Source organism: Rhinatrema bivittatum, chromosome 1 (genome assembly GCF_901001135.1).
Source record: "Rhinatrema bivittatum chromosome 1, aRhiBiv1.1, whole genome shotgun sequence".
Taxonomy (NCBI): Eukaryota; Metazoa; Chordata; class Amphibia; order Gymnophiona; family Rhinatrematidae; genus Rhinatrema; species Rhinatrema bivittatum.
Window position 1 is genome coordinate 519,786,009 of NC_042615.1, and position 25,631 is coordinate 519,811,639.

Consider the following 25,631-nt stretch of genomic DNA (forward strand, 5'->3'; position numbering starts at 1 on the left):
GGTGGTGTTTAATTTCAGTTTGTGATTGCTGTCATTGGGCTACTTCCATTAGACAATCATTGAGACTGGAAATGGATGAAATTTGGTCTGATTCCATTTTTATGCAAAGTTGGATGTCATCAGCAAATAAATGGCATTCAATGCTGAAGGCCTGAATGAGGTCATAAGACTGGGCAAATGTAAATTTTGAAAAGGATCAGGGAGAAGACTGAGCCCTGGGGCACTCCACAGTTGAGATCTCTGGGATTGGATGTTTTGTTGGTCTATGTGACAGATTGTGTTCTGGTAAATAGGAACAGTTCAATGCCAATATTGCTTGGATGTGTAATCAAGAGTTGGTGGTCAGTGGTATCAAAAGAGGCAGAAAGATCCAGAAGAACTAGAAATGAATCACCAACTTGGTCTGCATGCAGGTAGATACCATTAGTTATAGCCATTAGAACAGATTCTATTCCATGGCTTTTCCTGAAGCCAGATTGGAGATGGTGCAGGATGTTGTCCCCTTTAGGAAGTCAACCATTTCCACTAGCTTACACAAGGCTGGAGACTGGATGATAGTTATCAATTATTATTGAATCAGAGCCTGGTTTACATACAGTTGAGGCAGTGTGCATGCAAATCTATCTCATGCATATTCATTAGGGATATCCTGAAAACCTTGTCAACATGCAGCTCTCATGGCTCATAGCCCCCCCTCCCCTGGCCTAATGGTTAGTGCCCCATACTCTGCAATTCAGTATTATAGTAGTACAAATTCTTGTTTTGGCACTTTCACCATACCTACATTTTTTTCATTAATTTTGTCTAGAAAATGTGTTGTCCAGAAAGTTCCACATAGACTGCATTGAAAACCAAAACCATCCATTCATCCAGCAGACAAGTGCAAGATGCCCCAAACTCCCTTTCCAATATGGTTCAGCCCTACCCTGAAGGGTCCACATATTGGAGAGAGAAGGCAATTCAGTCTCCATGCCTCTATAATCTTTGGCCTCTGCTGAGATTGCGAACAAGAATGCAAATTAGTAACAAATCATGTGGTGGTATTGATGTGACATGTGTCCAAGGGGAGCTGGCCTGAGATCACAACTCATTTCACATAGGCCACAAACAGCTTTTCATATTTTCATTTTAACTGTTTTTAAGTTTTAGTGAGTCCTTACTACAGGTACAAGAGGAGCCCCATTAGTCAAACAGATGGCAGTTTTCATCTATCAGTATCCAAGACCACATCACAGTATGCTTTGTAGATCTATGGCTGATATTATTTCACTCATCTCTTTACAAACAGGTGCCAATGCCTCTGCTCCGGACCAGCTGAGCCTCGCATTAGCCTGGAACAGAGTAGACATTGCTCGCAGCCAGATATTCATATATGGGCAACAGTGGCCGGTACAGTATGGAGTTTTTATAAACCAACTACTGAAAGAAAATGCAACTTTGCATGTTCACTAAGGGATCATGAACCTCTTGCCTATTGGAATAAAGTCAATAATGTGATATGCACTTATGCAGTAGAGAGTTGGAACAGGCCTAAAGTCCCAAGAAATGTAGATGCATTTGGGATTGCCAAGATACATGGGGGCCTCTCAGCAGCTTTTCTCTACCTTTTTATTCACCTATGGCAATGAATATATTTTTGCTGGAAGGTTAACTTGACCCCTAAGTGAGTAGGATACCCCAGTGCTTTACATTCAGGCTTTAAGTTTTATGGTCAACTCATCCAAATACCCTTAACACAGCAATACTGTGGCTGTCTATTCAAGGTTATATTTATCAACGTCAAATGTGAAGCTCTCCGTTTACAAATGTGAGACATATATGAAATGTATAACACAGCAACAGTGCTTGAAGGTATGAGAGCTCCAGCCCCCCCCCCCCCCCCCCCCCAGCCCCCATCCCCTAGACGTACCAAGACACTGTTTACCAGCAATGCCATGAGATGCACAAAAAAAGAGAATTCCAACCCAATGTTACAAAGTGAGCTACTTAGAGTACGTATCTTTAACAATGAAGGAGCGCATGTCTGAATAAATGGGTCTATAAACTACAGGCAAGTAGGCAAATTGTTTCCAGTGTGCATTTTTCTAATTATAGCCCTCCTCCCTCTCTCCCTCCAGGACTTCCTCCCCGCCCCCCGCCCCCTGTTGTCTCTCTCTGTCCAATCTGGACCACCAATATTTACAAAGCGACTGTGATTCTCCGTGTTACTTTGAAGATTCCCTCATTATTGTACTGTTCTGGCTTCCTGTCTGTGATTGCAGTATTAAAATAGGACCCAGAAGAAGTCCCTTGAAAAACCATCATTTGTTGCTGTATAGAAATGAACAATCTGTAGTTTTGTTTTGTAGGTGGGGTCCCTTGAGCAAGCTATGCTGGATGCCCTGGTCTTGGACAGAGTAGACTTTGTAAAATTGCTCATAGAAAATGGAGTAAGCATGCACCGTTTCCTGACCATCTCCAGACTAGAGGAATTGTACAATACGGTAGGGTCAAGTACAGGTATCTTTTCTACTTACACTTTCTTAATTAAAAAGACTAAAATGCAAATGTGACAAATAAAGGACATGTAATCTATCTCAGCCAAATTATGCTAATGATAAAGAGCCACGATGAAGGAGAGCTGGTGCAGGTGGGCTGCAAAATTCACAGGTGCTTCAAATGTGACTAGGGCAGAACGCTAGAAGCCATAATGATTCTGGAGGAAGATGGATTCCTGGCAGGCTGGAATACCTTTTATTATGCCATCCTAGGAAAAAAAACTTCCAAAGCTGATGCTGTGCAAGAGCTTTTGAGATCACATAAATCCTTGCTTACGTGACCAAAAGCAGGGGAGGAGTCTGCGTGATCTCAAAAGCATCAACGTGAGATGATTTTTATGCTGGTCCAATAAAAGACATCTCTACTTGCAAGGAGCCTAAATGTACTTGATTGAATTGTCCCACCCTAAGTTAAACAAGAGAGATATTTTAAAAAAAATGGGTAGAACTGATAATTTACCAACTACATCTTTGCATCAGTCAGTCTCTTAACAGCCAGACTTAGATGTGCTACAGGGTTATCTTCCATTCTCTGCCTTTTGAGAAAACGCTTAGCACTGTACATCTGGCCCTTAGGACCTTGTTTAACATATTTTCCATGTGAAGTATTTGCTTTACCTCCAAAGACAGTGCCTTTCACTGTATGCTGCTTTGGGTGCTTTAGTACTTTGATCGCTGATCACAGAGTTGCAGCTATGAATTCTACAGAGAATATTAAACCATAGGACAGTTAGCTGTAACTACTAGAATTCGGTTAAAACACGCTCTGTAATTAAGAACTAGTCCTCAGAGTGCCGACACTTGAGATAAATTGCTTGTAATCAAGTCCTGAGTCAAATACAATCAAAAGTACTGAAGTTTCTCATAGTAACATAGAAAAGGATGGCAGAAAAAGATTGAACTGGCCCATCCAATCTGCCCAGCAAGGTGTTTAGGGTTGTAACTGTTGCTCCATACAATTATCCCAGTGCCTTTCTTGGAAGCACAATGCAATCATTTCAATGTGATTTGGGGTTGAATCACTGCTCCATGTAGGTTTACTCAGGAATTGTGTTTCTATCTTCTTGCCAATAATGGATCAGCTGTGTTTATCTCACGCTTTTTTGAATTCTGCTGCTAGCTTTGTTTCCACCACCTGCTCTAGGAGGCCATTCCATTCTTTCTGTTTTTGTTCCTGAGTGTACCTCCTTATAGCTTCAAGCTGTGACCTCTAGTTCTACATTTTCCTTTCCAATAGAAATGGTTTATTTGTATGTTAATACCTTTCAGGTATTTAAATTTCTGTACCATATCCCTCCTGTCTCTCCTTTCCGCTAGGACAGAGGTTCTCAACCCTGTCCTGGGGGACCCCCAGCCAGTCAGGTTTCCATGATATCCACAATGAATATGCATGAGATAAAATCTGCATGCTATGGAGACAGTGCATGCAAATTTATCTCATGTATAATCATTGAGCATATCCTGAAGACCAGCATGGCTTGGGGGTTCACCAGGACAGGTTTGGGAATCACTGCTCTAGGGTATACATGTTCATGTCCTCAAATCTCATCTCATATGTGTGTTGGTGCAGACCCCTCACCGTTTTGGTTGCCTTTCTCTGGGCTGCTACTAGCCTATCTCTATCCTTTTTCAGAAATGGCCTCCAGAACTGAACACCATATTCTAAGTGAGGCCTCACCAAAGTCCTGTATCGCATCCTTTTTTCTACTGCGTACATCTCTCTCTCTATGCAGCATAACATCCTTCTGACTGTAGCCACCATCTTGTCCCACTGTTTCATTACCACCTCAAGGTCTCATTCCTCATCGTGGTACGTCAGCATCTCTCTCCCATCCAATTCCATTGTGTATTGTGTACAGCTCCTTCCGATAGCCATTCCTGTTGGTTGTTGGCCAGTAATGGTTGTGGATTCAGCTGAGAGTTGCAGTGGTGCTAGGTGGATGTCACGGCTCAATAATCCATTTTCTAACCATTGCTACATCAAGTCCTCTTGCATTTCTCATTCCTAGGCTAAGAGAAAAACTCCCTTACAACTCTGAGTGGTTAAACCAAGCCCTATATACACAAAGAGAATGGAAGAATAATTGAAATCACCTAATTGCGGAGCCAGTTCCCTAGGGGCTGGATTTGATTCCTGGTTCGAGTCTTCCGCTCCCTGGATCAACTGGTGCTGGGGATGCTGCAGATGCAGTATTTACAGCCTCTGGGGGGAGGGTCCCTATCCCTTAGTAACTAGATGGAGGGGTCCATGATCGCAGGATTCCAGGAGAGGCACTGCTGCAGGACTCCCTGCCGAGCACTGTCGCTGGGATGACAGGGCTAGCTAGGTGAGTTGGGAGGAGATATAAAATACGGCAAACATTTCTCAGATAGGTGTAAATGAAGGCTCATGGTGCCAGATCTCAGCCCCAGTTCTGACTGATCTGTAAACCCAAAGGAGCAGGAGGAAAGTGCCAGATCCAAAACAATAATCACCTAATCACTAGATGTATTAAGCTCTGTCTTCCATACGGAAAAGAAAGTGTAGCTAATTATAAGACACAAAAATATAGAATTGGATTCATTTCTGAAAAACACCAAAGTGCCTAACTTAAACAGCTAGATTTTGACCAGCAAGAACATTATCTGTTGAAGCTAGCCAACTAGGTTTCATATTAAAATCACCCTAAATCTGCTGGATAAAACTTAGCTGGCTTGATTTTGCTCTGCTATTTGTCTGACCTGACTTGGGGGTTATTTTCTAACCCTATCGCACACGATACCTAGATTGGGGCGGCATCAGCACCGGAAGAGGAGGAGTTAGGGCAGCGTCGGGGCGGGCGCCGCGGATACTTCGCTGACGGTGAAGAGGTAAGGCCCCTTATCGCCGCCAGTAGCGCGCCCAATAGCACCACCTTTTACGATGGCACTATTGGATGCGAAAGCCAGCAGCGATAACACCGCGGTGTGCGATCGCTGCTGGCTTTCGCAGGCCCGCCCCCCCGCTTCCCCCCACCCCCTCCCCCCGTTAGTGCCGGGATTCATAAACCTGTGCGAAGAAAGAAAATCCAGGCCTTAGCTGAACCTGCCTCGTTAGTGTTAAAAATAGTCGCTAGCTATGTAAGTTACCTCCTTGCCCCAACCATGTCCCCAGGCCTGCCCGTTTTTAGCCAACTAAATTTAGCCCCATAATGAATCTAGGTAACTTGATTTAGCCACTCAGTGGGGGACAATCATAATAGCTCATTGAAGCCTGTTATCTCTTGAAGTAAGCCAGCTAAACCTTTGGAAAACTCACCTAAAGTTAAAAACAGTCAATCCACATCAGAGAATTAGCTGACAGGAGATGCTACTTCATACCCATTTGCTGCCACAGGGTTTCATGGGAGGCAGTAGCTAAGCTTGCTGAGGAAAGACTGGCTATAAATATCAATGCCTGACCCGCACAGCAGGTTCTGACAGGGAAAAGGAACAATGACCTCCTTCATGCAAAATGTAGAGGTCCACAAAACATTATGCACATGAGTAAATCTTAATGAAATGGGGTCAAACAGCTCCTGAGATGGCCTGAATAGCTTTATATGCAGCTTAGGAAAAAATGCTGTGACTTGAAATTATCTCCCAATTTTCAACCAATATTTTCTGCCTCCGGAGTTGGGCAGAATTGAAGCCCTTGGATGTTGTTACTGTTACTACCAATTTACAATTTCTGGTGTAGCTCCCAGAGTATGGTGGGACCCCTGGTGGTAGGGTTGCCAACTAGCCACTACTCAGCTATTCTGGAAGGTTGTTTGTTTTTTTTGTTTTGTTTTTTGTTTTTTAAATATCTGGCCAGGCCAGTTGCTGTCACAGGTACAAAGCCATCAGTGCAAATGCTAGTTTTCAACTGCCCTTCTAGCTGCTCATTGGCCCTATTCAAGAACCCAGAGCCAGCAGTTAGCAGGATCACAGCAGCTCGGGCTGGAGGAGGAGGACGCAAGAGCTCCTGGGCTGTCTGTAACTCCCCCCTTCCCTTCTGTCCCCACATATGTCACCTGTTGATAATGAAACAGAAGACAGGCTGCAGATAGGCACAATTTTTCTTTGCTCTTGTGACTCCTAATTCCATGCTGCCAGCCAAGCGATGCAGGAGGAAGGAGCCACAGCACCAGGCAGGCAGTGAATGATATGAGGGAAGGGAGAGGAGTTCAATACTAAAAGTGAGGGAGTACTGGGGGAATAAATAATTAGGGGAGCGGATGAAGAGGGTGGGGTGAACGCTGAGGGGGGGGGGGGGGGGTAGCAGAATGAGGAGAGGGTGAATGCTGAGGGAGGGGGGAGTGAAAAGGAGGGGATGAATACTAGGGGTGAGCAGGGGATGACAAGTCTCAAGGAGGGGTGAATGATAAAGAGGTGATGAATCGTGAGAGGGTGAATGCTGGGGAGTGAGCAAGAAGGGATGAATGCTGGAGGCTGGGTGTGCATAGGTTGAGGATCAGAGAATGTGTCTATGTGACGGGGAGGGGCATGATGCCTCAGAGTGGAAACCCTACCTGGTGGCTGATTCCAGGTGTTAAGTGGCATGTTTGAAGAACCTAAAGGGAGGACTGTCCCAGAGAAAGAACCGAGACAGACTTTCTGATAGACAGAAATTCTGGACTGACTGGGGTATGATCTCAGCCAGTCATGTGTACCAAGTAGAAGCAGGGCTGCTTTTTACCTGCGAGCAAAAGGGAGCAGCTGCCCCAGACCCTACATAGCAGGGGGCCCAAAATGCAAAGCCCTTAACACCATGCTCGTGCCAGCCTGCACAGGCCAGAAGTAGGAGGACACCGCCTACGGCACTCGCATGGGCCCACACAGGCCAGAAGAAAAGAGAAGATATGCAGCTGCTGTCCAGTGCAGAAGAGGAGGAACGCTGCAGCAGCGGGCCAGTGGCATCAGATTAACAGGTGGACATGGGATGGAGACAGAGAGGCAGGGGTAGTTGGAGCTGGAAGGGGCTGGCCCGAGAGGGAAAGAAGGAGAAGAATGGTATGGGTAGGGGGGGAAGGGGGTGAGGGAGGGTGGCAGTCAATATGGGGAAATATAGAAGGGGCACAGCTGCAAAAGTTTGCCTAAGGCCCTTTACAAAATTAAAGCGGCCCTGAGTAGAAGGCATGTTGAATCGCAGTTGGGAGGATTCCCTTCTGTTTAAACTATTTTTGCACTGAGACCTTACCTTGAGCACAGCTGTAATTGTGGGTACAAGGGGGCATTCCCTTTCTAATGGCCAGAAGGCTGGCTGGTTCAGAAATCTTGAAATAACTTCAGAAGTACTGTCATGGCACGGAAGATGGACTAGCTCTCCTAAGATCCCTTGTTGTTGAAGCAAAGGGCAACTTGTGTTGAACCTGTTGCTAGAAAATACATCAGACCAGTTAGAATTATATCTGGGACTGAAGAGTCTGTTTGTTTACATGTTCCTAAATTGCAGCAGGGCAAAGGAACTACTAACCAGAATAATTTTCCAGTGTCCAGTAACCATGTGAGGTCCACGTGTAGAACTCTAGACTGAAAAGTCTCAAAATCCAGAGACATTCATGGCACCAGGAAGGGAGGGGCCAATTTGAAGACTGTGTGAGGAATAAATAAATGTTCTAAGAGAACCATTTGTGTAAGAGGAAAGCATGCAGGAAAAAACACTCTGGAACTTTTACTCAATCTTTAAATTAGGTCCTATTTGCGCAAGTCTTTGCTTGTCCTGTTTTCTATATGGAATTCTTTTCCTTGCCAAATTTGCAAAAAAAAATGAAATCCTTGGGCGGAAAAGACACTAATTCAAAATCATTCCAGTGAATAGACTAGTAGGCTTTTTAACATTTTTGTCTTGCCCTGCTTTCACCCAAAACTTAAGTCTGGCCTTAAGTACCTGAGAGTTAAGAAAAAGGAGCTCTAACAATAAATCCAACAGTGGGAAAAAATAGGAAAGAATAAAACTGAGATTATGAGAAGCATGGTTATGATAATATAAATACATAAAAAGTCCATTTTTGCAGAAAAATATACATGAATACTTTTGGTCAAAGCTTAATTGTTCATTGCAACAAAACAAATGTTACAATTTATTTATTATTATTATTATTATTAATTTTCTTTGCAGTTTTTCCCATAAGAATAATAATGCATTTTGCTCCCTGCCAAGCAGCGGCCTTAAAACAAAAGATAAAAATGTGCTGCCAATGTGTAGGAACATATTCAGTTTTATTTAAAAAACCAAATACACGAAAGGCGTGTGCACCAGCAGGTACGCTTTCAACCAAGAAATGTGCAATTCTCTAGCAGTTTTTCATAGTCACTGATTGGGGGAAAGTAAAAGCATGGGTCAGTCATTATCAGCTCTAAAGCAGTGGCCAAACCAGGCAGCCTACACCACTGTCTGCAGCACCGACTTCCAAGGGTTGTGCCGTTCCTGAGGGAAACAGAATTCTTTGCAGGATGCGATTCATTTTAGAGGACCTCCTAAAAAAATAAAGGTGGTGGAGTGCATGAGTTTCCCAGAGCACATAGGCCCCCATCTTCCAGATGTGACCTCACATCTGACGAAGGGACTTATGAGTTCTCTGGGAAACTCATGGACTACAAAACCTTTGGATGTGTCTCATGGTGGCAAGAGGGAGGACGCAAGGGGAGGGTCCGGAAAAAAAAAAAAAAAAAAGTATCTCAGCTTGCACAGAATTCTCATTGTTACCTGGAAACTGAATTATCCAGGGAGGGAGCAAAATGTTTGCTTGAGACCCAGAGCAGCATGGCAAATCAGCGGAATGCTGTAAGGTAGAGGATCAATGGCAGCCTAGGAAGTGTTCCTATTGCTGAGGATCAGGGAGGGAGAAGCATTTTATTGTGTCTTCTCGGCTGACTGACGTTAAGGTATGGAGTACCCCTAAGGACGCTCCTGCATTTCTAGCCATTGCTGTGTACAGACCCTCTTCACCAGGCAGAGCTGGCTAATCTTTTCTCCTCCTCTCTCCTCCTCATTTATCGTTTTTCAGAGACACGGGCCTTCCAACACACTGTATCATTTGGTCAGGGACGTGAAAAAGGTAAGAGCCAAGCAGATAAGGTGGCAGCTCCCAGAGGTAAAGTAACTGCAAGCGTCTGTGTCTTAGAGAGAGGCTCCGCATTGCATGAGCTCTCCAAAGGCCTTCTCCATTCCCTCTTACCATTGCTGCCCCATTTCAGACCGCACCATTTAGTTGTAGAGAATACAAGCCTTTATTTGTCGCTCTTCATTTTTTTTTCTCCCCATAATGCGTAGCCAGCGCCTTTCTAGGCTTCGTGTCTCAGTAGTGTTAGATGCTTTGGATACAGCGCTTTGGCTCATAGAAATGAAGGTGCTTTTTTTTTTTTGTTCATTTTTACCTTTCTACTGTGGTGTAGATTTAGGCTGCTTAATTGGCACTTTGGTTGCAGGGTGGTATTTGGTGGCGGGGGGGGGGGGGGGGGGGAGAAAGGCGGGGAATTCCCACTCACTTGGTACTTGTTGGAAGAAATTTTAAGGAAATGCAAGGAAAGGTGAATATTTTGGTTTGTTTACTGTTTATTTATCTATGGGGTGGATCCTCAACCCCTGTGATGTTTTTAATGGTATTATTTAAGATGGCACTAAATGCCGTTGAGTGTCCTTAACCTCCAGTTAAAGGTACTGCAGAAAATATTCTGGGTCCAGAAGGCAACCCATGGTTTTTTGTTGTGTTTGGTTTTTTTCAAGATTATTATATACTGCTTGAATTGTCTAAAAAAAAGAATATGCTTCCTTAAGATATTTTTAATCACGATACTGTGATATTCTCTGTGTGCAGTTCAGGCAGGGACTTCATGGTTCTGTCTCTCCCTTTCTTTTTTCTTTTGTGTTTTCCATGTAGGTGTGAAAACCAGGGAAGCTCACAATACACACAGTGGTGCATGTTTCTCCTGGTTTCACAAAGGAGGTGATCTGCCTATATGTTTCAGTATATTGTATAATAGTGAGGGCAAACTTGTTAGAGGTTAGGCTCTTACTAAATGGTTAAATTGTACAAGTGCATAAACTGTTGGTACTGAATTGGTACGTTTATGGCATATTTTTACACACCAAAAATGACTGTTAATTAGTGTGCCATATCCTGATAATGCTTGCAGCCCATTGTGAGGCAAGAGACAGAGGAACGAAGTTTGTGCACATTAAAACATTTCTGATACGTGTTTCTTTTAGTAATTCTATAAACTTTGAATGTATGATATTACTTTTCACACCTTTTAGTTTTTTTTCTTTTTGCAAACACTACAAATATTACCTCAGGCTCTAAAACAGCAATAGGCTACCTATTAGGTAAACACAACAAGCTAAGCTACCTAAAAGTATCTGCAAAATAAAAAAATACCTGTACCTAAAAATATTTTGTGCAAAAGCTTTTAAAACTACTTAGGCCTCTTTTTCAGATGTCAGATCAGAGACATTGACATCAGAAGATGTGTGCTATATTGTCTCAATAGCTCATGTACAGTATTTTGAGATAATACTTATACAATCTAATAAAAGCTATCACAGCCTGCCAAGAATACAGTTTACCCCAAGAGATAAATCTGCCATATCAAAACAGCACTAACTCTCAGGACTCAAACATCAACTGCCCTACCCAGAAAAGAACAGCACTGCAAATATTACATCAATAACATATTTAAAAGAGCAGACATATCAAATAACATCCAACAATTAAAATTAACCCTGAGATTGTTCTGGATTAGTGTTTTTTTTTTTGGGGGGGAGAGAGTGCACAAACTTTATCCTCTTTCGCTTCCCCATACACACACTTTAACACATGTACATGCCCTTTCACAAATACAGACAGGCACTCACACACTCAGTGGCTCTCTCTCTCCCTCTCACACCACACACATACTCAAGCACTCTCTCACAATCAGTGGTCTGCTCACTCTCTCTCTCTCTCTCACACACACACACACACACACATTCTCTCACTCTCTCACTCACACAGCTCAGGGTCTTCCTCTCTCTTCTCCACCTCTTCGCTCTCTCACTCACACAGCTCAGGGCCTTCCTCTCTCTTCTCCACCTCTTCGACATGCTGCTGGGTCATCGGTCCTCTCTTTCTCAGCTGTTGGGGTATGGGCTCCACAGCAGGCTGCCAGGGCTCTTCTGGGGCAGCCTGCTGCATCACTGGATCTTTTTGTGGCATGGACTGTAGCAGGAGTTGGTTGATGCAACGACATTTCCTGCTGCCGCAGGGCCAATCTTGCAGTAAGAGATAGAAAATCAGCCCCGTGGCAGCAGGCGATGACATTCACTTACATGAGACTCCTGCTGCTGGCTGGGAGTCGATGAGGGGTTTGGTTTATCCTTGCTCGACTTGAAAAAAACCCCCAAAAAACCTCAAAAACAAGACCAGTAAGTAAAGGAATGTGGGATGTGGCTCAGGGGTATAAAAATCCCCTTGAGCGTGTGATCAGGGTCTTTTCATCCCAACCAGAGGACTGCTCAGGAGAGGTCTTTCTGCAAGCCTGGTGGATTGTACCCAAGGAGTGTGGAGATTTTGAAGAGTGGAAGAGTGTTGCAACTTTGGAAGATTTTTGAAGTTTTGGATTTTTGAACCAGTTTCCTAGGAGAAGAGCTAACTTCCGCTAATTTGGAGGGCTGGTTTCTTGATCTTTTCACCTTTGTGACCAGTTAACAGCAGAGGTTGGCGATGGTGGAGTTTTTTGAGACTGACATTTTTGCAGAGACTGTTGTAGTTATCTGTATTTAGTAGATCTAATTTATGAACAAGGGGATTGTCATATTTTCAACCCTCGTTTCCTGTTAGAACTTGAGAGGGGAAGTAATTCTAGAGTTGGACACTGGTTCATTTCGGAGAAGAATAACTAGGGGATTTACCATGGACAAAGAGACTATTGCTTTTTTGATTATGACTTTTCTTATGTTGTTCCTTATTTTTTTCCATATTGGTCTGGATTCTTATTTTCAAATTTTAAGTACATTTTCTTTGAACACCATTCTTGGATGCCGAGGTTATTTGCTACCTGAATTCCCAGCGACGTACTTCCCACCTAAGAATACGACTGACCAGTGATCCAGAAGAGTGGAGTGAGTGTGATTTTGATAACTGTATCCACGACTGCACCAGGGGCCCAGGAAGTTCATCCTTCCCCACCCCCTCCCCCACAGATGACCCCGATGTCTCCATGAGCTCTTGTGAGGTATGTATAAGAAAAGGTCCGGGACACAGAAGAGCTGCCTGGGGAACTTTGCGAACCCCTCCCCCCTAAATTTGCTGCACCCCATGAAGGGAGGGGGGCTACATCTCCATCGTGTGTGCACAGTAATAGCATGCATATTAATCCAGGTAGTATAGCGTCTCGGCGCCTTACGTGCTTGAATGCTGAATAGTATGTTTGGAAGCTGCACAAATAGCATGCATGTGCTAACCTGAGCATGTTCAGTCTACATATCCTCCTCACATCGTCTCCTTAAAAATGTTATAAAAGGAAGCCTGGCACAGGGGGGGCTTGTTGTCTTTGCTGACTAAAGGAGTAGGAGAACAAGTGGACCCCAGAAGAAGAGGTGGAAGACAAACAGAGATTAAGAAGAGGAAAAGAAATCTGACTCCCTTGTCTTGTGTCTTGTACTCATTTTATTTGATACTTTCCCATTGTTTGTCCATTGTTGTAGGCTTAAGGGCAAGAGGATGAGTGCATGTATGTTTCTGTCCATCTGTCTTCTGTGTAAGTTTTGGTCTTGAAAGAGAAGACTGAGAGGATGTAGCTGGGGCAAGAATGGAGCATGGAAGGGGTCAAGAAGCTGTGCATGGGCACGGAAGGCATGAGCGGTAAACAAGAAGAAGGTAAACAATGAGCGGTAAACAAGAAGGAGGTCTACAACAATGCAAGGATATATGGAGTGAGAAAGGAGGGAGTGCTGGGCTAAGGGACATAGGTCAAGCAGTCAAGCCACAGAAGTGCAGTAAGGACTCCACATAGCCAAAGTTAGGCCCAATACACATCAGGTGGTGGAACACAAGAAAGCACAGACATAAAGGAGGCAGAGACTTCTCAAAGCATGTGCCTCATGTATCTGTCAAAGTAATAGAACACGTTAAAATGGAAAAGAGATGCAGAGGAGAAGAAGGTGAAAGAAGATGATGTGGTGGAGAAAGAGATGGAAGAGGAGCCAAAGACTGCACCAAAATCTCCAGCAGCAGGGAGACAACCACGCCAACAAATGTGGGGCTTCATTCAGGAAGAAAAGGATTGCATTCTGGAGCTGCTCTTCAAGAACTTTGACATGGTAACATAATAAATGATGGCAGATAAAGACTAAAATGGTTCATCCAGTTTGCCCATCAAGGTTTTGAAGGTGGTAACTGCTGTTCCATGCAGGTTACCCCCTAAGCAGAAAAAAAATTTAGGTGTTAAAAGAGGTTACCCCATGTCTTCATTTCCATTCTCTAGCCAGTAGGGATACTCTGGGTTTGTCCTACACCCTTTTGAACTCATTACCATTCATAAGAACATAAGAAACTGCCATGCTGGGTCAGACCAAGGGTCCATCAAGCCCAGCAACCTGTTTCCAACAGTGGCCAAACCAGGCCATAAGAACCTGGCAATTACCCAAACACTAAGAAGATGACATGCTACTGATGCATTCTGTTCATCACCTCTGTCTGGAAGGCATTCCATGCATCCACCACCCTTTCCATAAAGAAATATTTCCTGGCATTATTCCTGAGTCTACCCCGTTGGAGTTTCATATATTGATCTCTATATTTACAACTTCTTTTCCATCAGAAAATGTTAACTTTTTGTGCATCATTAATTCCTTTCAGGTATGACTTTTCTCATAAGTCTTCTGGAGCAGACTCCACATCATTTGGTTTGCCTTTCTCTAGACCACTTCCATCCTGTCCTTATCCTTTTTGAGATATGGTCCTCCAAACTGAATACAGTCCCTAGTTACTTTAGTGAGCCTTTGGAAGAAACTCCACACAAAAAAAAACTCTGGAAGAAAAGGATCATATATGGAAAATTTTGGCACTGAAGATTGGCAACCTCAGAATCACTCCCATGATAATAGCACAAGTGAAACATTGCAGCAGAACATTAAACAGATCCTCCAAGAAAAATAGCTAAGTCACATGTCCATCAGAAAAAGATGTATCTTTTCCTGGTCCAACAGATTTGCCAAAAGCACCCAAACTCCTAGACACACATGATGTAGGCCAAGGGATCTCACAGCTGCCACTGCTGGAGATAAATCAGAGCTATCAAGCACCTGCCCATACTCTTAGATGTCAACCAGCCTGGAGAATGGCAAGAAAAGGACTGAGCTCAGTTATGGCCTGGGCCAGTCCCATCAGCTCCATCACAGTGACTCCTGCAAGGAATCTGACAGCACTGGCTCAGGAGGGCAACATCATCCAAGTATTCTCGCTCTGTTAACTATCCTGAAGTATTAAGAGGAGGTGAAGTGAAAAAAGGCATAGGTGCCCTGATAACTGTTCATGCTGAAGTCTGCAAATGTCTACTGAGGTCATTGAATAGACTAACCCTAGCAATGGCAGAATCAACTAATAAATTCCAAGAGATCGACAGCAGTACCATGTACTCCATCCAGCTAAGCAACTTTGATCCCTTCCACTGCTTCTGCTCCATTCACATTATTCAGGAACAGTCATGTCAGAGGTGCCTGGATCAGAGGTGAAAGGTTGCAAAAGGACATTTAAGTTTTGATAGGAAGAGGCTGCTTCCTGAGAATTTCTTCTAGTTCATCCTCAATGCCCTCTGTGAGGGACTTAGCTCTCACTTGCTGCAGTCTTGTCTATGCTGCTACACCTGTCTTCAGGGCCAGATTTAATATTATGGTGTCCATAGGTAGAGGACCAGCGGTGGGATATTTTGCCCCCAGAAATCAGACAGCAAAGAGAGTCCCAGTGTTTGGGCGCCATCAGAATTTGGCACCCCAGGTTGCTTATGTCTAAATCTTGCCTTGCTTGTCTTGCAGACTGTGGGAAGCATCTGAGATTATGGAGAACATAGGACACATGCAATGAAACATTTGTGCACGATCATGGAAAAGATCTTGTGGGATGGCCCTTTATTTTCATTCATGATAGTATTGTGCCTTGTGCATTTAGAAGTGTACAACAGTGTTAGAAAATGCATTATCCTCTGTTGATCTTTTGCTTAGAAAATCCTTTGTGTTGCATAAAAATAAATGCAGAATTATTTTTGAAGCCTGAAGGTGTTGGTTTCTTACCTCTGCTGCTGCCCTCCTCCTCCTCCTCTCTCTCTCTCCTCTGTCTCCCTCTCCTCTGTCTCTAATTAGGTATTAAGGAGGGTATGCTAAATAGAATGCAAAGGGCAGCATACCATGCTATTTAGTGGATACCTATTGCAAATGATGTTCTTTCATTTACATATACACCACGCAGAAGTGTAACGTGCTTACTATGCTGTTGTTGCATAGCACGTTATTTGGAGCATACACTAAATGGCCTTTAGTGCATAGGCCCCTTTATCTCATTTCATACAATATCTAATGATAAAATCTGTAGAGAACCAGATCTTAATTAACAAGCCGTGATTAAGCATCAATCATTAAATGCTATCTACATAATGTTAATTGTTATCATTAAAAAAAATTCCCTAGAGGTAGAGTCTAAAAATTAATACCAGATGCTTATGTGCCTTTTCTCTTTGAAAAATAGGATGATAATGTACAGGAATTAATTCTAGCAGCAAACTGCTTTTAAGTCAGCTAAACTGTTATTCTATGCCTCTAGACATACAGCATATTTAATTTGAGATATACCATACACCCTTTTCATTCCGCTGTGATTTAAAAATTAACCATAATGGAGCTGTAAGTCAAGGCACACACAGTACATTAGTCCCATATAAAAGATAAAGCATGACCTAGAAGAGAGCATCTGATGAGAATAAACTGTGCACTAGAATGAAACTGAAAGCCTAAGATCCCTTGAGGTTAGCAGATGCTGGCAGAAAGATCTATTGTTTTCATAATATTTTAATAAAAGGCTGTTTGTTTCTTTGCCCTTGAGAAGTGGCACTGCAGTATGCCCACTGTGTGCAAGCATTTCTGGAGTTGATCCTTCTGTGCCTCACTTAGTATATCATTGTCTCACAAGGACTCGTGTAAAGTAGAAGCATGTCAGGCATTGGCTGTCAAGAAAGCAGATTGCAATGCTTAGAAAAAGTTATTAGAAAACATGCCTTTGCCTGAATATCTCACCTTAGAACAAGTTTTTTTTCCCCCTAAAAGACACAGGACTAAGAAAGCAAGATTACTGCTTAATCAAGAAGAGGCCTGGCAGATAATGATTTAACAACTTAATTAAGCAATTTTTTTTAATTGGATATCTCACCTTCTCCTACAAAAGGCACAAGGAGGATTACAAAGACAGATATGAATGCAGTGCATACTAGATGTATATTTGTCTGCTACATGTGGGTTTGGACCTTAAACTATTTTCTAAATGCACAATCTGAGGCAGGAGTACATATATTCAGCTCTGAGGGTTCCCAGAGTAAGGCAGATGGTGTGGTGGATGTGTTGTTTTGGTGATTCAGTTCTCATCATACATGTTAATTCTTCTGGATATTATGACTGCATTTGACACCTTAAATCACGAGATTCTTCTCTCGTGCCGTACTGATGTCAGAATCTCTGGTAATGTCCATTCCTGGTTTTCATCATATCTCAACCCAGATCCCAGTAGGTGAGAATTGACACATCAACTTCATATCGGTATCCTATCACTATCCTATCACTACAGAGTCCCTCAGGGCTCATCTTTATTTGCAGCATTATTTAATAGAGATGTGAATCGTGTCCTCGATCGTCTTAACGATCGATTTCGGCTGGGAGGGGGAGGGAATCGTATTGTTGCCGTTTGGGTTTTAAAAATATCGTGAAAAATCGTTAAAATCGTGAGCCAACCCCCTAAAACCCACCCCCAACCCTTTAAATTAAATCCCCCACCCTCCCGAACCCCCCCCCCCCCAAATGCTTTAAATTACCTGGGGATCCAGCGGTGGTCCAGAACAGCGGCGGTCCGGAACGGCCCCCTCAATTGAATCCTTTTGTCTTCAGCCGGCGCCATTTTGCTGAACGACCTCCTGCAGTCGATCTCCTGCCGGTGCCATTTTCCGTACGGAAAACGATTCGCGGCAAGAAATCGCTTCCTGAACCCCGCTGGACTCCCAGAAACTTTTGGCCAGCTTGGGGGGGCCTCCTGACCCCCACAAGACTTGCCAAAAGTCCAGCGGGGGTCCGGAACGACCTCCTGCGTCGAATCGTTTTTGTCTATGGCCGCCGCCATTTTGCGGCGGCCATTTTGCAAAATGGCGCCGGCTGAAGACAAAAGGATTCAATTGAGGGGGCCGTTCCGGACCGCCGCTGTTCTGGACCACCACTGGATCCCCAGGTAATTTAAAGCATTTGGGGGGGGGTTCGGGAGGGTGGGGGATTTAATTGAAAGGGTCGGGGGTGGGTTTTAGGGGGTTTTAGTGTTCCGGTTTTCCTGCCCTCCCCCTTCCCCCGATTTACGATTTTTTAACGATAAATCGGGGGAATTGGTATTGTATCGTGGCCCTAACGATTTTTGACGATTTAAAATATATCGGACGATATTTTAAATCGTCAAAAAACGATTCACATCCCTATTATTTAACATTGATCTCATCCCCCTCTGTGCTTACTTTCTATAGTAGGCCTTTCTTATAGATTATATGCCGATGACATACAGTGTTATTTCCCGTTATAATCCACCTGGACTGTGACCACTGATTTTGCTACACTCTGCCTCTCAAGCATCAGATCCTGGTTGTCTCACAATAGACTAGCACTTAATTTAAAAAAAAAACAAAAAAAACCCAGAAATTGTGATATTAAGTCACTCATAAAAATATTCCATCCTTCTCACGTTCATCTTTGACAACCAAATACTTAAGATATATCAAAAAGCACAAAATCTAGGTGTACCAATTGACTCAGCCCTATCCATGAAGCCACACATTTCTGCCATAATCCAAACTTCATTTGCAAAGGTGAAATTATTATATCAGCTCAAAACTTTCCTTGACTCTTCCGATTTTAGAACCATACATCTATCACTCATTTTCTCATCACTTGATTACTGTAATTCTCTATGGGCCTGATTTTAAAAAGCATTTACTCGAGTAAAAACCAGGTTTACTGGAGTAAATTCACTTTACTTGAGTAAGTGGGTTTTTGAAAATTGCTACAATATATGCCATTGACTTGTCTATAGGATTTACTCACATAAGTGCACTTTACTTGAGTAAATGGCTTTTGAAAATTGCTACAATAGTAGCTACATTTACGCATGTAACTCCTTTTGAAAATTACCCCCTATATGTTGGTCTTCCCCAGGACACCATTCATGCACTACAAGTTACTGAAAATACCACAGCCCGCTCGCTGACTAGGTTGAATATTTGTGACCATATTACCCCAGTATTATATTCCTTGCACTGGCTCCCGCTACAGTGGAGTATTCAATACAAGTTGGCCACCATCATACAGAATCTCCCTCATAGCATCACCTCCCCCTGGTTAAGCTCCACACTGAGACTGTAGACCCCAGGCAGAACCCTCCACTCCTCTATTCAGCAGCTCCTCGACATTCCTTCCCCTCAATGTGCTCGCCTTGCTTCTACACCTGAAAGAGTCTTCTCGATAGCTGGCCCCATCTTACGGAACTCTCTTTCCTCACAGCTCCACAGCATTAACAACACTAAAGAATGTTTAAAATGCCCACAAGACCTTTTTATTCATTAGTGCTTTTAAGGCGCCTGCCCAGTATAATGGCTGAGTGGCCATTCAGCATGCCCCTGATCCCCTCTCATGCTTCAATGGGCAATTACACTCAGCTGACTCTTTACCCTTAATTATCCCTCCCCTTCACCCAACAGCGTCCACATGTCAGTTTTTATGTTAAATATTGGATTTTATGTATGTTCTTATGTGCCCTGCCTCCAAACCTCAGAGGGTGTGGATTATAAATAATTTTAAATACAATAATTAAAATACTCTGTGTCATTTTATAATTGGGCTGATATGGTATGTTTCTAGCACATTTGATGTGTACTGTGTCAAGGCTTAAGAAGGCAAAAGTCAGCAAGGACCATATTTTAACAGTTTATCGAGCTAAGCTCCAGACTTAGCTGAACAAAGTGCAGGTTTTAAAAATCCCACTGGTTTCACTGCCAGGGCGGTCTGGAGGTAATCCAGGGTAGAGTAAAATTAAGCAGCTAATTACAGGGAGATGCATCAAACCACATTAGTACTCTAACACACGTTATATTGCGCATATTGCTTCATATACATATTTTGCATCTCCCCGCCCAGAAACCCTTTCCTACTACCTTAGAAAGGATTAGAGTTACAATAAACACCATGTTCACACACTCTCACACACAAAACTAGTGTTTCCTAAGGTGTTTGGGTGCTTTTCCACTCAGTCTAGGCCTCTGTGACAGGAAGATTTGACGTGATTTGGAGTGAGGAAATGTTCTCTCGCCCTAGCTTGATGGACTCTCTACCAAGGTATTATCAAGCTAGGGCGAGAGAACACTGAAGCAATCTCATCTTAGTCTCACTTTCCTCACTCCAAATCACGTCAAATCTTCTGTGAGGACTACCGTGCTGTTTACTCTGCATGTAAAACTGGCCCCAAAACCTCAGACCACCACCAAAACCTCAACTTTAGTTACTAGCTGGCCCTCTTATAGTGATATGAATAGTTCACTAATATGAAAGCTTTATAAAGAGTCTCTCTCTCTCTCTCCCTCTCTCTCCTTCTCCTTCCTTCTCTTTCTCCCTCTCTCCCTCCAAAATTAAGGAAATGCCAAGTAAAATATCACAGGGTGTGAAAAGTTTAACACATGTCATGATAAACTATCATAGAAACATATAGAAACATAGAAATGACGGCAGAAAAAGACCGAACGGCCCATCCAGTCTGCCCAGCAAACTAAGCACTTTATCCTTTTTTATCTTTTTCTCTCTCCCACCTGTTACGATTGGCTTCCAGTACCCTCCAGCCCTAATTCCCCTCCACCCCACCACCAATGTAGAGAGCAGCGCCGGATCTGCATCCAAGTGAACATCCAGCTCAATTAGGGGTAGCAACCGCTGCAACAAGCAGGCCACATCCCTGCCCCATACTCTTACCCACCCCTGTTTTTTTTTGTTTTTTTTGGAGATGGCAGCCCTCCATCCTTCCGCTCCGTGAAGGTGGAACACCAACCACTGGCATCCCGCTCCGTGAATGCCTCTGTGGCCACTGCCACTCCGTGCAGTGTTTTGCTACCTCCTCTTTATTCACGTCCTCTAGACTTGATGGATCCACAGTGTTTATCCAACGCCCCTTTGAAGTCCTTCACAGTTTTAGACTTCACCACTTCCTCCGGAAGGGCATTCCAGGCATCCACCACCCTTTCCGTGAAGAAATACTTCCTGACATTGGTTCTTAGTCTTCCTCCCTGGAGCCTCAGCTCGTGACCTCTGGTTCTGCTGATTTTTTTCTGATGGAAAAGGTTTGTCGTAGTCTTTGGATCATTAAAGTTTTTCAAGTATCTGAAAGTCTGAATCATATCACCCCTGCTCCTCCTTTCCTCCAGGGAGTACATATTTAGATTCTTCAATCTCTCCTCGTATGTCATCCGATGAAGACCCTCCACCTTCCTGGTCGCCCTTCTCTGTACCGCTTCCATCTTGTCTTTGTCTCTTTGTAGATATGGTCTCCAGAACTGAACACAGTACTCCAGGTGAGGCCTCACCAAGGCCCTGTACAAGGGGGATAATCTCTTCCCTTTTCTTACTTGATATTCCTCTCTCTATGCAGCCCAGCATTCTTCTGGCTTTTGCTATCGCCTTGTTGCATTGTTTCACAGACTAATATCATTAGACACTATCACCCCACGGTCTCTCTGTGCTAAGATACTGCATGGTGTGGTAACTCTAAAATTATCATAGCCATTCCTCTTGTCGTGGGTGTTATTCATGTGAAAATTATCACACTTTGATAAATCTAGGCCTCTGAGAGCTGGACAGAACCAGTTTTAACATTGCCCATTAAACCAGTTTTAACATTGCCCATTAAAAATAAATAAATAAAATAAAAAAATAAAAATTAAAACGAAACCCAGAGGTGTACCTAGAATATTTGGATGGATACTTCTTTGGCACCCCCCCCCCCCACCCCATATATATAATTTTAAAATTTCCTAAGCATCAATAAAATATTTCAAAACAGCAGACACATCAAATAACACCCAATAATTAAAACTAATAAGGATTTTAAAAATCTCCCATTCTCCATATATCATCCTAAGGCCTGGATTTTATCGAAATGCACTAAATATTGCATGTGATAGAAAAAGGGGCGTGTTTTATGGTACTGCATAGGTTTATACTAATACCTATGTGAAGTTACTGCAAATTGTGATAACCTTTTTGCACTGCTAGTATCTCTCTCTCTCTCTCTCTCTCTCTCCCCCCCTTATTCAGTAATGGGTAATAGCGCGTCGAAAACACGCGTCCAACCCCCCCCAAACTAATAGCACCCACAACATGCAAATGCATGTTGATGGCCCTATTAGTTATTCCCACGCAATAAAAAAAAATTTAAATCAGTCGGAGCGCACTGTACTGTATCGGCCTCACACTTGTTCACTCGCTCCTTTGTTCACATACATGCATTCTCATTCTCTCTCACACATGATCACTCACCTCTCTCTTTTTCACAGCCTGATACACTCTAATTCATGCCTACCCCTGCTTAGACCTAGGCAAAGCTTCTATCATGAGAATACCCCAGAGTAGCATGGGGACAAAAAAGGAAAATCTTGGGGTTGGAAGAGTGAATAGTTGTTTTAAAAGAGTAAATAAATAATAACAAAAATAAATTTTACCTAAAAGTTTGCACGATATCCCTTGCAGTGGATGATCAGGCTGGAAACTGTTGCTCGTCCCCTGAGTGCCATGGTCCTGGTGTTTGGGAGCTGGTGAAAGGCACACCTGCAGGGGGGGGGGGGGGGAGGCCGTGGCAGTCCAAAAAAGAAAGAAGAGAGTCGCCCATGGATCCCATCCCACTAGTGGCGAAGGCAAGAAGATGCCTGTGCATGATCCGACCGGAGCAGGAGGGAGCCCGCTCAGCTGCTGCTCCTTCTCCTGTGCCAGCCTCGCGGTATTCAACAATCGCGGAGCTAGCACTTCTTTCATGTTGATCTCGCAAGGACCTCTTGGCCTTCCCTTATAGTGCACTGGGGCTTTGATTTTAGCCTCGATGCTGTGTTTCCCCTTAATTTCGCAGCGGCAGTGTTCCCAGTGCTGCCACTTGCAGTCTAGCCACAGCCGCATATAGCGACATCAATTTATTTTTAAAAATCTGTGCTGCGGCACTTGGACACCTTGCTTCAGGCCGCTGGGAGATCTCCAGGCTCCCGTGGCCCAGCACTGCCTCCATTGCGACCACCGGGAGCTCCCCAGGTTCCCGCAGCCCCTTCTGCATTTTTCGCGGCTGCAGCACCGCATCAGGGGAATCCCCGGAACAGGCAGCATCCCTGCTCCTATTGCGGCTCTCAGCCCAGTCAGGGTGGGGGGAAGGGGATCCCCGAAGCAGCTGGCCTCTTCTCTTTCGTGGCTCGGTGCCGCGTCAAACGGGAGGGGGGGGGGAGGATCCACGGGCTTGCCTCCCTTCGTCGCGGCTCTCTCACCACCTTCATTTTCACACTTGCGGTTCATTGCCGCGTCGGGAGGGCGGGAAAGGAATCCCCAGAGCAGTCGGCCTCTCAGAATCCTCCCCGGGGAGTCTCCCTTGCCCCAGCAACCACCGGGTTACTATTGCTGAGCTTCCTTAGCCCCAGCTAGACATGGGGCAGGTAATTATTATAATAATTTTATGTTACTTTCCATTTATATGAATTACACAGAAAAATATTTACACGTATATTCGAATCAGGGACAGTAACTTTCAACCTGGCAAGCAGGTGCACCTATGCGCACACATGTCGGGGCACGCCCAGGGACGCGGCCATAATAACTCGGGTGCCCATTATAAAATAGGCTCACTGCACGCACAGGTGCACGCAGTTTTAAGTGTGCATTCACCTAGCCGCATAAATCGGGTTTCCACCACGTAAGTCAGGGTATTTTATAACCGGTGTGCATCCACGCCATGATCAGTTTCACCAGTTCGTCCACAGTTCACCCAGTCTAGAGTTAGGTCCTCAAACTCCCTCTAGTTTAATAGCCTGCATTCCTCCCCCTCCCCACCCACCCATTACCACAGACTATTTAAACTCGTCAGAAATGGTTTTGTTTAGAAGAAGTAACCTTACCTGGCAGTGGACCTGGGTGCACACCCAGGCACGTAAGTATTTATGCGCACATCTCTTGGCCAAGCCCCAGAATGCTCACGCCCCACCCAGACCATGACCCTTTTTGAAACCAAGTGAGATGGATGGGCTGCAGGAGATGCGTGCACATGTAGATGGCTTTTAAAATAAGGCGGGTGCATGTAAGTCCTACATGTGTACGCATCTCCCGATTTGGGCGCATGCAGGACTTTTAAAATTTACCTCATAGTGAGCAGCAGTAGTGCCAGATTTCAAGGCTTCTATTAGTTGATATTAAATGAATGCCCCCTCTCTGCCAGCTGTGGGACACCAGCAGCTGCAGACTTCCAAAACACATTCAAGATGTGTAGCCAGTATGACTGGCAGGTGCAAGAGCCTTTGTATAAAGATGAAATTCTTCTAAAAGGATATCGTTCCATCCAGGAATTATATCAAAATCATCTTAGGTTTGATCTAAGATCTTTGAGGGATCAAACATTCTGATTGCCTTTTCTGTTTACTCCAACTTCATCCCTTTACTCTTGTTCTCTTCAGGACAGGAGGCGAGGGGGGGTGGGGCAGCCAGGGGGATGCTGCATCAAGGAACAGATAACAGATTGCCTCTTCTCTCCTTTTCTGTCTGCTTCAGCCTCAGTCTAGCCTTCAGCCTTTCCATTCTGTTCCCTGCAAGCTGTTTGAAAGGGGAAAGGCTGGATCATGAAGCAGAGAGAAAGCTGAGGCTGAGAGCAAATACCCCAAAGTTGTTTTTTTTTCAAGTGATTGATATGGGATGTGGGGGAGCTTCAGGTTTTTTTGATTATGCAGCAGGTTGTAAATTATGGGGCAAGAGGCTAACTATGCAGTTTCACCCGTGGCCAAAGAATTGTGGGAGCCTGGGGAGCACTGAAAATATATATGGACCAGCTGAAACCCATTGAAAATTTCCAGAGGCCCCTATTCATTGTCCTTCTCCCCAACACTCCCACCCTCCTCTGCCCTACTCCAGAACTTCCTACTCTTCTGCACAACTTGTTCCCAGCACTCTCTGTTGCCTCTCCCCAGGTGCACCTCAACACTCCCTCCCCATCACCAGCTCATCACCAACACTTTCTGATTCCTCTCCCCAGCCCCACTCCAGGACTCTTCCACCCCTCTGTCTCTTTTCAAAAGCCCATCCCCAGTACATTCTAACCCCTATTCCCTAATCTAACCCCAGCACACTCTGAGCCCCCCTTCCCAGCTTGACACCCCCACCCCGTGCATTGTGTCCCCCACCCCCAGCTTGAACCCATCACACTCTGATCCTCCTCCCATTATCCAAAATGAAAAAAACACAAACCCCCGAAAACTCTGGGAAAAAAACCCTAAATGAAATACCCCCTCCTCTGCCAAACTTCTTGAGCAAAGGGCCCCCAGCTCAGAGGACCTCCCAAAACTCTTCCCATCACAGCCCATACCCCTTGATAGGTTCATGGTTGTTCCACCAGCAGACATTTCGATATGCAGAGCGGTGGGGCAGAAGCAACTGGGGATTGCTCCTGCCCCCAGAAGACCTGGACCCACGTTGGGATGAGGACTGTTGTCTGGGAGCGGTCAGGAGATCCTGGGGACCAGGAGGCCTGCTTAAATGGGTTTGGTCATTGGGGAGAGAGCCTGAAACCAGGACTGGGAATGGGTTGGGTTTATTTAAGAAATTGGTGGTTAATGTCTGGTAGG

General features: G+C 44.3%; 1 protein-coding gene across 1 annotated transcript in view; it reads left to right on the forward strand.

Annotated features, from left to right (window-relative positions):
- Positions 1 to 25,631, forward strand: part of TRPM3 (transient receptor potential cation channel subfamily M member 3) — a 466,889-nt gene that overhangs the window by 287,778 nt on the left and 153,480 nt on the right. Inside the window, exons 10-12 of the mRNA XM_029615931.1 lie at positions 1,289 to 1,389; positions 2,349 to 2,483; positions 9,527 to 9,577. Coding sequence (XP_029471791.1) covers positions 1,289 to 1,389; positions 2,349 to 2,483; positions 9,527 to 9,577 — 287 coding nt within the window. The remainder of the gene's footprint in view (positions 1 to 1,288; positions 1,390 to 2,348; positions 2,484 to 9,526; positions 9,578 to 25,631) is intronic.